Source organism: Erinaceus europaeus, chromosome 5 (genome assembly GCF_950295315.1).
Source record: "Erinaceus europaeus chromosome 5, mEriEur2.1, whole genome shotgun sequence".
NCBI classification, from domain to species: domain Eukaryota; kingdom Metazoa; phylum Chordata; class Mammalia; order Eulipotyphla; family Erinaceidae; genus Erinaceus; species Erinaceus europaeus.
In genome coordinates, this window is record NC_080166.1 from 129,542,972 (window position 1) to 129,557,153 (window position 14,182).

The window sequence follows — 14,182 nt, forward strand, 5'->3', positions numbered from 1 at the left end:
CAAGGTGGGGGAAACCAGTTTGTTTGGACAGCACTTCATGCCTGGAAACCGCGGGCTTTATCAGTGGGGGTGACTCAGAAGAACTCAGTGCACAGCTCATAGACACAGTGATATAGAAGGTTCTGGATTCTGTATTTTTACAAAGATATATATATATATATATATATATTTTTTTTTTTTTCTTTTCTTTTCTTTACCAGAGCACTGCTCAGCTCTGGCTTATGGTGTTGCTGGTGACTGAACCGGGCACACTGGAGCCTCCAGCATGAGAGTCTCTTTGCATAACTATTATGCTATCTTATCTGTCTACCCTGTTCCAAAGATTTCTTTTCATTTCTTTTTCTCTTTCTTCTTTGCGTCCTTCCTTCCTTCCTCCCTCCCTTCCTTTCCTCCTTCCTTTCTTCCTCCCTTCCTTTCTCTCTCTTTCTTTCTCTCTCTTTCTTTCTCTCTTTCTTTCTTTCTTTCTCTTTCCTTCTATCTTTCTCTCTTCCTTCTTTTCTTTCTTTCTCTCCTTCTTAGATTTTTATTTATTGGCAGCCATATGAGAGCTAGAAAGAGAACCAGAGCATCACTCTGGCGCATGTACTGCTGGGGACATCAGGCTCGAGAGAGTCCAACTCCTCATCCACTGTGCCATGTCTCTGACTGAAAAGATTTCTTTTCTCTTTTACTTTTTAAAATATTTATTTCTTTCCCCCTTTTTGTTGCCTTTGTTTTTTATTGTTGTTGTAGTTATTGTTGTTGTTATTGATGTCATCATTGTTAGATAGGACAGAGACAAATTGAGAGGGGGGGAAAGACAGATGGGGGAGAGAAAGAGAGACACGTGTCTATCCCATGTGAAGCGACTCCCCTGCAGGGGGGGAACCAGGGGCTCGAACCGGGATCCTTATGACTGTCCTTGCGCTTCGCACCACTTGTGCTTAACCTGCTGCGCTACCGCCCAGCTCCCTGAAAAGATTTATTTTCTTTTTTTTTTAATTTGTTTTTTTATAAATATTTTATTTATTCCCTTTTGTTGCCCTTGTTGTTTTATTGTTGTAGTTATTATTGTTTTTGTTGTTGGATAGGACAGAGAGAAATGGAGAGAGGCGGGGAAGACAGAGGGGGAGAGAAAGACAGACACCTGCAGACCTGCTTCAGCACCTGTGAAGCGACTCCCCTGCAGGTGGGGAGCCGGGGGCTGGAACTGGGATCCTTAGAGAGGTCCTTGCGCTTCATGCTACCTGTGCTTAACCCGCTGCGCTACCGCCTGACTCCTGAAAAGATTTCTTTATTACCGAGAGAGGGGGCCCCAGAGCATCATTCTGCCACATTCTTCTTCTAGCGTTTGCCCTTCTTCTTAGTCTGCCACATTGATACTAAGGATCAAGCCCCTGATGCTCACCAGCCCAGCACTCTACAGACTGAAATCTGACTTCAGAAGAACCTTGTTCTGTGCAAGCTCCCCCTTCTCAGGCTTCTCCTCCCTACTCTCTGCTGTGCTGGGTGTGATCAAACCCTGGCCCTCAGCCTTGTGGAGCCTTAGCTCTCCTACTGAGCAACAAACACCCTCACTCACACATCACCATGCACAAGGACAAGGGTTCAAAGCCCTATTGGCACCCAGCAGGAGGAGGTTTTGAAATGGGGAAGCAGGGCTGCAGGTGTTTCTTTTTTTCTCTATCTCCTCCTCCCCCTCTCAATTTCTTTCTGTTCTGTCAAGATAAAATAAAAGGAGAAAAGAAAGAAAGAAAGAAAGAAAGAAAGAAAGAAAGAAAGAAAGAAAGAAAGAAAGAAAAATTGTCTACATGGAGCTGGGAATTTGTAGTGCAGGTTCTGGACCCCAGCGATAATCCTGTTGGCAAAAAAAAATTTTTTTTATATATGTGTGTGTGTGTGTGTGTGTGTGTGTGTGTGTGTGTGTGTGTGTGTGTGTGAAGAATGCAGTTTTGAAGACCACTTGACTTGACTTAGTCACCCCTTTAGTGGCATTTGCTTTTCATAACAGATGGTGGTGGGTGGCGGACAGAATTTCAGTGGTGGAGTGATGTGGAACTATGTCCCTATTATCTTTAGCGTTCTGTAAATCACTATGAAATCACTCATAAGAAAAAGTTAGAAAGAGGGGCTGGGTGGTGGCACACCTGGCTGAGCAGGCACCCTACAAGGCTCAAGGACCAGGATTCCAGCCCCTGGGCCCCACCTGCAGGGGGAAATCTTTGCAAGTGGTGAAGCAGGGCTGCAGATGTCTCTCTCCCTCTCTCTCTCCCTCTCCCTTCCTTCTGGATTTCTGGCTGTCTCTATCCAATAAACTAATAAAGATACTAATAAAAAACAACAACACTAAAACTATTTTTAAAAAAAGGCCAGGGAGAAGTGTTGGATTTCTGCTTTGTGTAAATAAACACATATATCTGCATTTATTTATTTATTTATTACTGCTCAGCTCTGGCTTATGGTGGTTCTGGGGATTGAACCTGGGACTTTAGAGCCTCAGGAGTGAGAATCTCTTTGCATAACCATTATGCTATCTACCCCTGCCCAATCTTTATGTACACATAGACACAAATGTCTACGATATAGAAATAAATGGCAAGGGCTGAGGAGACAGCATACTGGTTCTGCAAAAGACTTCCATGCCTGAGGCTCTTGATCCCAGGTTCAATCCCTGGCATCACCATAAGCCAGAGTTGAGCAGGGCTCTGGTCTCTTTCTCCCTCTCATTAACATACAAATCAATGCAAAAATTATAAAATAAATAGATGAATAATTCAGCGGCAGCATTTCACTCATAGGTTGTTGCACTTCACCTGGTATGTTCTTTTCAGGTCAAGGACTTTTTAGGGGACAAAATCAACCCCGGACCCCCTTGGAATATCTTTTGCAAGTACACCATTACCTGTTTGAAAAGGGAAGCCCTGTTAAAAAGTTTCCTCCTTGGCCCCTTCTAATCCTGCTCCCAGCAGCCAGTGCCCTTCCTGTATTTTGTTGGGGAGGCACTAATTGTCTGCTTTTGGCAGGTTTAACACTTCCTGATGGAGAGGCTATTAAAGGCACTCACTCTCCAATAACTATCACTGGCTCCAACAAAGACCCTCCCAGCTTAAGAGTGTGGAAACCACTAACATTCTTAAATGACCCTTTTCATGGATTTTTATCCCTTTAAGCTCAAATTGGGAGAATGTAGCATCAGGAAAAAAAAATCTCAGAAAGGTATAATAAACCAGTAAACTTTGATCCCTCCCCTTTCTTTTCTGGGGCAGGGGGAGAGGAGCATGGGGTAGGAAGTACAGACATATCTCTGCCTTGAAAACAATTGTTATTTGGAAAATCTCATTAGCAGATGTGACTACTTGGAGTAAAAATTAAAAAAAAAAGTTGGGGGGTGACTTAAAACTGATGTGGCTCTCAGGACTGCTTTGAACTTAACAAGCACCTATGTGTGGAGCAGACTGGCTAATGAAAGGAAATGAAATTTTTCTGACAACTTCCCCCTGCAGCCTCTTATTCAGGGCATGTTATTAGGTCCTGAAGACTTTCAAGCAAGATTTTTTTTTTTATTAGACATAAATGAACCAGTTATAAACAGCCCCTCCTCCCCTTTTGAGGGCAGTGGGAGGATTCTAACATGATTCTAACATGACGACTTGATATTTTAAAAGCATTAGCTTGAGGGTTTAAAAACTGCCAGCCACTTCTTCAAATGTTTTGAGGTTGCTTCCTAAAAGTAACTTCTAACCAGCGTGTTGTTTCAAAAACATTGTCATAGGTCAGTTTGTGCCTTTGGTTTTTTAAAAAATTAGACTCAGTTTGGACGGGATACCTTTGCACTTCTCTCTTCAGGAGATGTATCGGAGTGTCCTGTAGTGGGTGTTAAATACATTGATGGTCAGTGACATACATCAGATTCAAGAAATTCTTTTGTCTTATTTAGAAGTCCAAGTGGCATCTGTTAGTGCTAAGGGCACCAACTATCCTGACCATGACAAACTCTTACCCTGTATTGTTTTTTTGAAATGTGTCTTATGTCCTTAGCTGTTTGGAAGATTTTCCCCAGCCCCCTACTCTTTGGGTTGGTTGGATTTAAAGTTTGGATTTAGATCACAAGATATAACTGGTAATAAAAATATACTTGAAGAGAAAGAGAAAAACAAACAGTGGAGATGACTAAGGGTTTGTGTGTGTTTTTGTGTGGCAAGTTTTATAAAAATAGGAAATTTACCTTTAAAAATTTTGGGGGGGGAATCGAGCTGTAGCGCAGCGGGTTAAGCGCAGGTGGCGCAAAGCGCAAGGACCGGCATAAGGATCCCGGTTCGAGCCCCCGGCTCCCCACCTGCAGGGGAGTTGCTTCACAGACGGTGAAGCAGGTCTGCAGGTGTCTATCTTTCTCTCCCCCTCTCTGTCTTCCCCTCCTCTCTCCATTTCTCTCTGTCCTATCCAACAACGACGACAACAACAATAATAACTACAACAATAAAACAACAAGGGCAACAAAAGGGAATAAATAAATAAAATAAAATAAATATTTAAAAAAAATTGGGGGGGGCTGGGTGGTGGCACACCTGGTTGAACACACATGTTACGGTGCACAAGGACCTAGGTTCAAGCCCCCGATCCCCACCTGCAGGGGGAAAGCTTTGCAAGTGGTGAAGCAGTGCTGCAGGTGTCTCTCTGTCTCTCTCCCTCTCTATCTCCCCCTTCCCTCTCAATTTCTGGCTGCCTCCATCCAATGAATAAATAAAAGACTTTAAAATTATTTTGGGGGGAAAATCTGTCTAGCTCAAACTCAAACAAAAGAGAATCAACTCCCCCTGCTGACAGAAGCTAGGAAAACATGACATATAAATATCGGAAAGACAAAAACAAGCCGGCTGTGGACAAGCTTTAACGATGTGATTTATGGCGCAGTCTTGATTGTAAACATCTAACGTCTGTCATTAAATGCCCAGCAACTGCACCAAATCACTCGGTGATTCTGCTAGTGCTTCCTGCCAGTTCCCTTCTGACGGCTTTGAGTTTTCTTCATATAATAAGGACGAGGCAGAATTTACATTCCACTTATGGCATTGATTTTACATTTCTCTGAATGAAAAGAGTTAGAAGGTTGTAAAGCGCGCATTCAATGAATCAGCGGAGACAGTGGCACGATATACGACTGCCCTAAAGACATTGTGCTGTGGCCGATGGGATTAATGCTGCCTCTCATTTCCTGCCCTTACAGGATGCAGAGGAAGCCGTCCGAATTGCAAGGGAGATTGGTAAGTCCTTAAATTAACTTGGGTCCAGTGTCCAGTGTCTGTGTCTCCCAGCGGATAGGGTTAAATAATGATAATATCAAGTCATTTCAATAGAGCGGATAATATTTGCAGAGTTTTAAGGCTCCTGATGGCTTTGCTACTCTGGCAGAATAGGCCAGCGGAATCACCATGCCCTGTTAAAGTGCACTTTGAAGAGTAACTTGACCCTCAGTGTAGCTCTTTTATAAGATGCAATCATCGACTAATTAAAAGGAGGATTTGTCTAGAGAACTAGTGGGGTTTGCATTATGTAGCTGAGCACAGTTTATTAGACTGAAGGGCATATCTGGTTCAACCTACCCTTTCCCCCTAAGATGTTAAATATCAACTTAGTAATGTTGTCAGGAAAGAGGCAAAACCGTGAGGTTCAAGAACTGAATATTTTATGTTGGAGTGGAAAGGCAAGCCCAAAGACTTTGTAAAGACTGTTTTAATTGACCATTTTAGGTATACCAGGACAAAGCAACCAAGCAACCAACCAAACAAACAAAAATGACTTTTTGTTAAAAAAAAAAAAAAAAGAAAGAAAATCTCTATAGATGACAGCTACTATAGTTTCAATATCAGCTAATTAAGAAAACGCACAGGACAGAATATTTTCATGGATTAGCAATGCTATTAAGTGTCTTTGCAATTTAAAAAAAAGTCAACTTGGTATTTGTGTACATGACAGACATGCAAATAGGTGACAGATGTTGACAAAGCCTTCAGGTCTGGAATTCACAGCCTTTTTTTTTTTTTGCATTCCTACAGCCCCTGGGCTTGGCCCCCCAGATGTCCATTAACATCTTCTTTAGTCCTGTTTTCTCTTTGAGAGGGAATATTTAAAGAGAATTATTTTATACACTGGCAGCATTTGCATAGTTTTGTGGAAATAGTATGTTGATCTGTGCCTGCTGCTCCTGGTTTTATTTATGGATTTATAATTGGATAGATTATATATATTGGATAAGGGCTGGGCCCTTATCAATAGTGAGTGGGTCCTCCTCAGCTGGCGGGGTCTAGCTGTTAGCCTAGGAGGCTAGCTCCCTGAAACACTGTTTGACCTCCTGTACCCCATTTCTATTTAGGCCCACGAAAGCATTTACCTTTGGTAAATGTCTTGTTGCTTATCTGCCTTGCAAAGCAAATATCTCTTGGACTGGTGAAATAGCTCACTTGGATACTGTGTTGCTTTGCCACAGACTGGGTTCCAGCCCAGCCCCCACCGCATTGAGGGAAGCGCCCTCCCACACACACCCCAAAAAGTGGGAATATATATATATATATTTTTGGTTGTTTTGACTACATCTCTTCATTAGTCTTTTCTCCAGCCTGGTCAGCACTTTATAAAAGCATTTCCATCCTTCACAAGTAGACGGGCCAAGCCATCCATAAACGGGCCATTTGGATCTGACTCATGGTTTTTCTCTGTGAGAAAAGCCATCAGCTTCCATCTGTGGCTTTGAAATCCCAGGCTTTCCTCACAGCAGAAGAGGCTTGGTGTGTAGCTCCTGGCTTCTGACGCGAACTTCCTGAGATGGTCAGCTCATTCTCCTGGAGATATTCTAGCTGACATCTTTTTTTTTTGAAATAATTTCTTTATTGGGGAATTAATATTTTATAATAGTTTGCACATGCGTAACATTTCTCAGTTTTCCATATAACAATAAACCACCCACTAGGTCCTCTGTCATCCTTTTTGGACCTGTATTCTCCCCACCCCCACCCCCACCCCCACCCTCACCCCCACCCCCACCCCCACCCCCACCCCCGAGTCTTTTACTTTGGTGCAATACACCAGTTCCAGTTCAGGTTCTACTTGTGTTTGCTCTTCTGATCTTGTTTTTCAACTTCTGCCTGAGAGTGAGATCTTCCCATAGTCATCCTTCTGTTTCTGACTTATTTCACTTAACATGAATTTTTCAAGGTCCCTCCAAGATCGGCTGAAAACGGTGAAGTCACCATTTTTTTTATCCAGCTGAGATCTTATGTCTGCATGGCTGATACTGCCTTCAACTCCTGAAGCACTCCTCTGCCTTAGCTGTGTATGTCTCCATATCTTCCATCTGTGTGCTGTTGTTCTGTGGCCTTTAAAATAACCAGTGAATTGTGAAGGCCTCAGCCCAGTTCACTTCCTTCCTATAACATGTTAATATGCCTGCTGAGCTCAGCTCTTTTTTTTTTAAATCTTTATCTTTTGGATAGAGACAGTCAGAAATTGAGAGGGAATGCGGTGATAGGGAGAGAGAGAGAGAGACACCTGCAGCCCTGCTTCACCACTTGTGAAGCTTTCCCCCTGCAGGTGGGGACCAGGGCCTTGAACCTGGGTCCTTGCGCACTGTAAGGTGTGCGCTCAACCAGGTGCACCACCACCTGGCCCCTTCTTCTTTTTTTCCTTACTCTTCGTGGACTCTCCTTTCTTCTCCAAGTACACCTTGTCCTCTGGATCAGAGTGCTGGTGCTTGGGTGATACTGACAGAAAGAGAAGCCAGAGTGTGAGTTGAAATGAAACATAAGAAAGAAGGGGGGGGGGTGGCACACCTGATTAAGCGGTCACATGACAGTGCACACAGACCCGGGTCCCACCTGCAGAGGGAAAGCTTCACGAATGGTGAAGCAGGGCTGCAGGTGTCTCTCTGTCTCTTTTTCCTCTCAGTTTCCCCCTCCCTTCTCAATTTATCTCTGTATCTATCCAATTATAAATAAACAAATAAAACCAGGAGCAGCAGGCACAGAAAGCTTTTAGAATTTCCCCAAGAGCCCTTTCAAGAATTACACCCCAGAAACCTCCGGTCAGACTTTCCCCCTCAAGCACCGGCTCCTATAGGAACTACAGTGACACGATGGCTGTCTCACCGCCATTTCCCATGTGCCCTGGTGAGTCACCGCCAGTTTGATTGAGATAGACCCCATTTCCAAGACATCTTGGTTTCTCTGGGCCTCTGTGATGGTGAATGGAATGCTGGTTCCTAGCGAAAACAGGTTTGTCCTTTTGAGCAACTCAGTCTTTTGTCATCATGTCTTCAAAAGGATTCATTTGTGAGATAGACCACGTGTGGGTACCTGGTCTTTGATTCTTCTGTGTGACTTCTCTCCCTGGTATGTGGCGAAAACAGAATTAGTCATCTTTCCTGGGGCCTCCCTCTCCACTCCTCTCCAGAGATCTTCTCTGCCCCTGAAGGAAGCCAGCTGATGAATTAGAGGTCTTTTACATAACAGTAGCTCTTGTTTAGGGAGTCACTTTTTTGGCAAGTGACTGGCACTTGGGGAATGTTATTTCTAATGCTAATTTCTGGGTTAATTATTTCATTTACATTTAAGAAACCCGTGGGTCTGCTTTATATTTAGGGCCATTCTCCCCTCCCCCCTTTTCTTTTTTGAAGCTCCAAGAGCCATAGATTTTTTTTTTCCCATTACACTAATGAGTTTAGAGGATGAAAGTTAAAAAATTGAGTGGCCACTTTGTATAAAGTCCGGTAAGGTCCTTAGAGCATGCCCTTTGTGCAGTGAAGAAGGCAGAGAGCTTTTTATCAGTGTGCTTGTCTTGGGTGGTGGTTTGTTGTTTTTGGTCTAACGTGACTTCCTCACCCTGGTTCCTGATTTTTCCTTTGGACCTTTCCAAGTTTAGGGATACAAGGCTCTTCACCCCCAGTTTATCTTTAACCTCAGTGGTACACAGCCTCTGTCAGGGAGCTTCATTCGCACTCAAGTTTGGACTTCTGCTGGCTCTGAGGTTCTCCATATATAGTCAGGCTATTCCGTCATACCCCCCCCCCCAGCTTCCAGAGCTTTCCATTTCTTCTCTCTGTCTCTCTCTCCTTCTCTCTCTCTCTCAAATCATGCCTGATTTGAGTATTTTTGATGTGGGGGTACACTAGACCCCCCTTTCTTTCTACGTCTCCGTAAACTCCACTCCATTCACTAGGGCGCCAAGCCTAAAGCTCAGACTATGTCCTGGTGCCTCCCACCATTGTCACCCCATTGTCAGCCCATCACTGGGAGCTGTCAGGGCTTCATTCAAGGTATCTTCCTCCTTGTGCTCCCTCACTTTCTCCTCCAGACCTCCATTGTCTGGGCAGGAACTATGGAGATCATCTCTCCTCTGAAACACTTGAAAGCCACTGCCCACACAACTCCACAAATAATCAGGCCTGGCCTCAGCCCACCTCACCCCATCCCACCTCACCCCTGCTTGAAATCTTTCCTTTACCCTTAGAGTCCAAATGCCATACCTCCCCCCCCAGCCCTGCCTTTCTCTCCATTCTCATTCCCTGTCACTCCAGCCCTGGCCTACTATATGCTTCAGTCACACTGGTTTCGGGACTGACTGACTGACTGATTGATTGATTGATTGATTGATGATTGTGCTGGGGTTTAAAGGCAAGGTCCCCTTCATGCAAGACCTGCTCTTTGCCTTGGAGCCACACCCTATGCCCACACTGAGTCTCTTGCACACAACAAACTTTGGGGCCTTAGAGTAGGATTAAACAAACAAAGCAATTTTATTTTAATGAGAAAAGATAAAATGAAAGATACAGAAAAACGAGAGCATGGCTCAACTCTGGTTTCTGGTGATGCTGGGGATTGAACATGGGACCTTGGAGTCTCAGGCATGAAAGCCTTTTGCATAATCTGTTAACTGTCTCCTCAGCCTAGGATTTGGGGAAAAAAAACCCCAAACTTTAATTTAAATTTTTTTTTTTTTTTACTACAGCACTGCTCAGCTTTGGCATAGGGCTGTTTGGAGGGTTGAACCTCAGATCTTGGAGCCTCAGGCAAGAGAGTCTTTTTGCATAACATTATGCTATCTCCCCCACTCCCATGGATTTTTTTTTTGGGGGGGGGAGGTGAGGGCCTGGAATTTTTCTTGGAGAAATCCTTAGGCAGACCCTTGTAGCCAGTCATCTCTTGGGTTACTGGCTTATCTGTAAGACAAAATGTCTGAGCGTCGCCACTCAGATGTTGTCTTCTGACTCCATTTGAAATCTCTGTAGTGTGCTCCTGACTTTTGCTTACTTTTCCTGTTTGCTCACCTTTTTAAAAAATTTTTTTGTTTATTTATCTTCCCTTTTGTTGCACTTTTTATTGTTGCAGTTATTGTTGTTGCTATTGATGTTGTCGTTGTTGCATAGGGCAGAGAGAAATGGAGAGAGATGGGGAAGACAGAGAGGGGGTGAGAAAGACACCTGCAGACCTGCTTCACTACCTGTGAAGCGACTCCCCTGCAGGTGGGGAGCCGGGGGCTTGAACCTGGTTCCTAATGCCGGTCCTTGCGCTTTGCGCCACGTGCGCTTAACCCGCTGCGCTAATGCCCAACTCCCCTGTTTGCTCACTTTTTAAAATATATTTTATTGTGGTCCGGGAGGTGGCGCTGTGGATAAAGCATTGGACTCTCAAGCATGAGGTCCTGAGTTCAATCCCCAGCAGCACATGTACCAGAGTGATGTCTAGTTCTTTCTCTCTCTTCTTTCTCATTAATAAATAAAATATTTAAAAAAATACTTTATTGGGGGGAGAATACAGGTCCAAGAAGGATGACAGAGGACCTAGTAGGGGTTGTATTGATATATGGAAAACTGAGAAATGTTATGCATGTACAAACTACTGTATTTACTGTTGAATGTAAAACATTAATTCCCTAATAAAGAAATTTAAAAAAATATTTTATATATTTATTTATGAGAAAAATAGGGAGCGAGGGAGAGAGAAAGACAGAGACAGAGAAAGATAACCAGATATCACTCTGGTACATGTGCGGCTGGGAATTGACCTCGGGACCTCATGTTCAAGAGTCCAATGCTTTATCCACAGCGCCACCTCCCGGACCACATTTATTTATTTATTACTGGATAGAGGCAGCCAGAAATTGAGAGGGAAGGGTGGGAGAGAGAGGGAAAGAGAGACACCTGCAGCACTGCTTCACCACTTGTGAAGCTTTCCCCCTGCAGGTGGGAACCGGGGACTCAAACCTGGGTCCTTGTGCACTGTAACATGTGTGCTCAACCAGGTGCACCACCACCCAGCCCTGTTAGCTCACTTTTTGCCCCTCCCCCACCCACCCCCGCGGGGGCCCCCCCCGTGTGTCTCTCTCTCTCTCTCTCTCTCTCTCTCTATATATATATATATATATATATGTTTTTTCACCAGAGCACTGCTCAGCTCTGGCTTATGGAGGTGAGGGAATTGAACCTGGGACTTGAGAGCCTCAGGCATGAAAGATTCTTTGCATAACCATTATCCTATACCACCACCCTCTTTTTTTTGAATATTTTTTGGTCATGCCACATTTGGATAGAATTTGACAGATGTGGTCTCTTAACTGTCCACCTGTTTATCAGTCTGATGTGTGTGTGTGTGTGTGTGTGTGTGTGTCTGTGTGTGTGTATGTGTGTGTGTCTGTGTGTCTGTGTGTGTGAACATTTCAGGTTACACTGCAGATGTGTGTATACACCCCGTTAAATATGCCCTCAACAAATACAGCTTTCAGTTAGTATGGTCAGTATTTGTACTCAGTTCTGTGGGCTGGTCCTTTCTTTAAATATTTGTTAATGGAAAAAGTCTGGGAAGAGAATTAGAGCATCACTCTGGCAGATGCAGGATGCAGTGCTGGATGTTAAGACCAGGACCTCCTGTGTGAGAATCCAAAGCCACTTCTACTGAGCAGTAAACTAATACAGGCAGTAAACTAATCTTTTTTTTTTTAATATTTGTTTATTTCTTCCCTTTTGTTGCCCTTGTTGTTTTATTGTTGTCGTTATTATTGATGTCATTGTTGTTGGATAGGACAGAGAGAAATGGAGTGAGGGGGGGAAGACAAAGGGGGAGGAGAAAGACACCTGCAGACCTGCTTCACCGCCTGTGAAGCGACTCCCCTGCAGGTGGGGAGCCAGGGGCGCGAACCGGGATCCTTGCCGGTCCTTGTGCTTTGTGCCACATGCACTTAACCCACTATGCTACCCCCCCCCCCACTCCAGCAAACTAATCTTTATAAAGTCATTTTAGGGGGCCAAGTGGTGGCATACCCAGCTAAGTGCACGTAGTGCCACCTGCAGGGGGAGGTTTCACAAGAGGGAAAAGAGGTTTGCAGGTGTTTTTCTTTCTTCCTTTCTCTCTTTCTTTCTTTCTTTTTGTAATTTCTTTTTTTATTATTTTCCCTTTTGTTGCCCTTGTTGTTTTTCATTGTTGTTGTAGTTATTGTTGATGTCATTGTTGTTAGAAAGAAATGGAGAGAGGAGGGGAAGACAGAGAGGGGGAGAGAAAGACAGACACCTGCAGACCTGCTTCACCGCCTGTGAAGCGACTCCCCTGCAGGTGGGGAGCCGGGGTTCGAACCTGGATCCTGGATCCTTTCGCCGGTCCTTGCGCTTTGCATCATGTGTGCTTAGCCCGCTAGGCTGCCGCCTGACTCCCAATAATTTCTTCTTTTTACTTTTATTTATTTGTTTATTTATTTATTGGATAGACACAGCCAGAAAATCGAGAGGGAAAGGGGTGCTAGAGAAACACCTGCAGCCTTGCTTCACCACTCGTGAAGCTTTCCCCCTGTGGGTAGGGACCCGGGACTTGAACCTGTGTCCTTGAGCACTGTAACACGGGTGCTCAACCAGGTGTGCCACCACCAGGCCCCCTCTATCTTTCTCTCTCTCACTCCCTGCCCTCTCAGTTTCTGTCTGTCCTATCCAATAAAATGGAATATATGGCCACCAGGAGCGGTGATTCCTAGTGTTGGCACCAAGCCGCAGTGATCACCCTGAGGGCAAAATAAGAAAATCGAATAAAATGTGTTTTCTTTCTTTCTTTTTTTTAAAAAAAGATTTACAGAGGGGGAGAGAATGAGTTCCTCAGGAGAAAGCACCACTCTAGGGAATGTCATACCTGGGAGTGAACTGGGAACCTCAATTAGGCGAGTCCTGCGCTCTGCCAGCTGTGCTATTTCCCCCAACCACCAAACCTTAAGTATCTGCTGCTTTTGACACCCATAAACATCTGCAGAGCCTTCAGATCCCTCCAAGATACTGACTGGCACTGTCGTTCCAGAGAGTTCCTTCATGCTGCTTAATTTCTGTTGCAAGACCCATTTCAACATGGTTAATTACAGCCTCTCCTCCTCGTGCCTCTGAGTGGGTTCTCGCTCCTTCACGCCCTTGCACGGCCCTCATGCTGTCTGAATCCAGGGCGCTGTCATTAGTCCTACAAGAAACTGTCTCCACTAGCATTTACTTCTTCTCTCCCTATCACTCCTCAGCTCCCTTCCTTTCTCCTGCAACCTCTCCAACATTTGTTGTTCCTGTTCTTTCTGGAGTGAAATGATACCTCATTGTTGCCTCTATTTGCGTTTCTCTGGTAACCAGTGATGGTCAGCAATTTTTTTTTAATATTTATTTTATTTATTTATTCCCTTTTGTTGTCCTTGTTGTTTTATTGTTGCAGTTATTACTGTTGTTGTCGTTGTTGGATAGGACAGAGAGAAATGGAGAGAGGAGGGGAAGACAGAGAGGAGGAGAGAAAGATAGACACCTGCAGACCTGCTTCACCGCCTGTGAAGCGACTCCCCTGCAGGTGGGGAGCCGGGGCTCGAACCGGAATCCTTATGCCGGTCCTTGTGCTTTGAGCCACCTGCGCTTAACCCGCTGCGCTACAGCTCGACTCCCGGTGAGCAATTTCTTATGTCTCTTGGTCCTTTAGGTCTCTTCTTTGGTGAATAGTCTGTCCATATCCTCTCCCCACTTTTTGATAGGATTTTTTTTTTTCTTACTGAGTTTGTTGACCTCTTTGTATATTTTGGTTATTAACCTTTTGTCAAATGTATGGCATAAAAAAAGAAAAAAAAACTTCTCCCATTTTAGTTGGGTGGTGGTTTCTTTTGCCATGCAGAAGCTTTTCAGTTTTAGTCCCTTTTTGTTTGTTTGTTTGTTTTTGCC

General features: G+C 44.3%; 1 protein-coding gene across 3 annotated transcripts in view; it reads left to right on the plus strand.

Annotated features, from left to right (window-relative positions):
• PCCA (propionyl-CoA carboxylase subunit alpha) overlaps window positions 1-14,182 on the plus strand; it is a 351,955-nt gene that overhangs the window by 104,255 nt on the left and 233,518 nt on the right. For all 3 annotated transcript variants that reach the window (XM_060191819.1, XM_060191818.1, XM_060191817.1), the window contains one exon: window positions 5,204-5,240. In XM_060191819.1, the coding sequence (XP_060047802.1) occupies window positions 5,204-5,240 (37 nt within the window). The remainder of the gene's footprint in view (window positions 1-5,203; window positions 5,241-14,182) is intronic.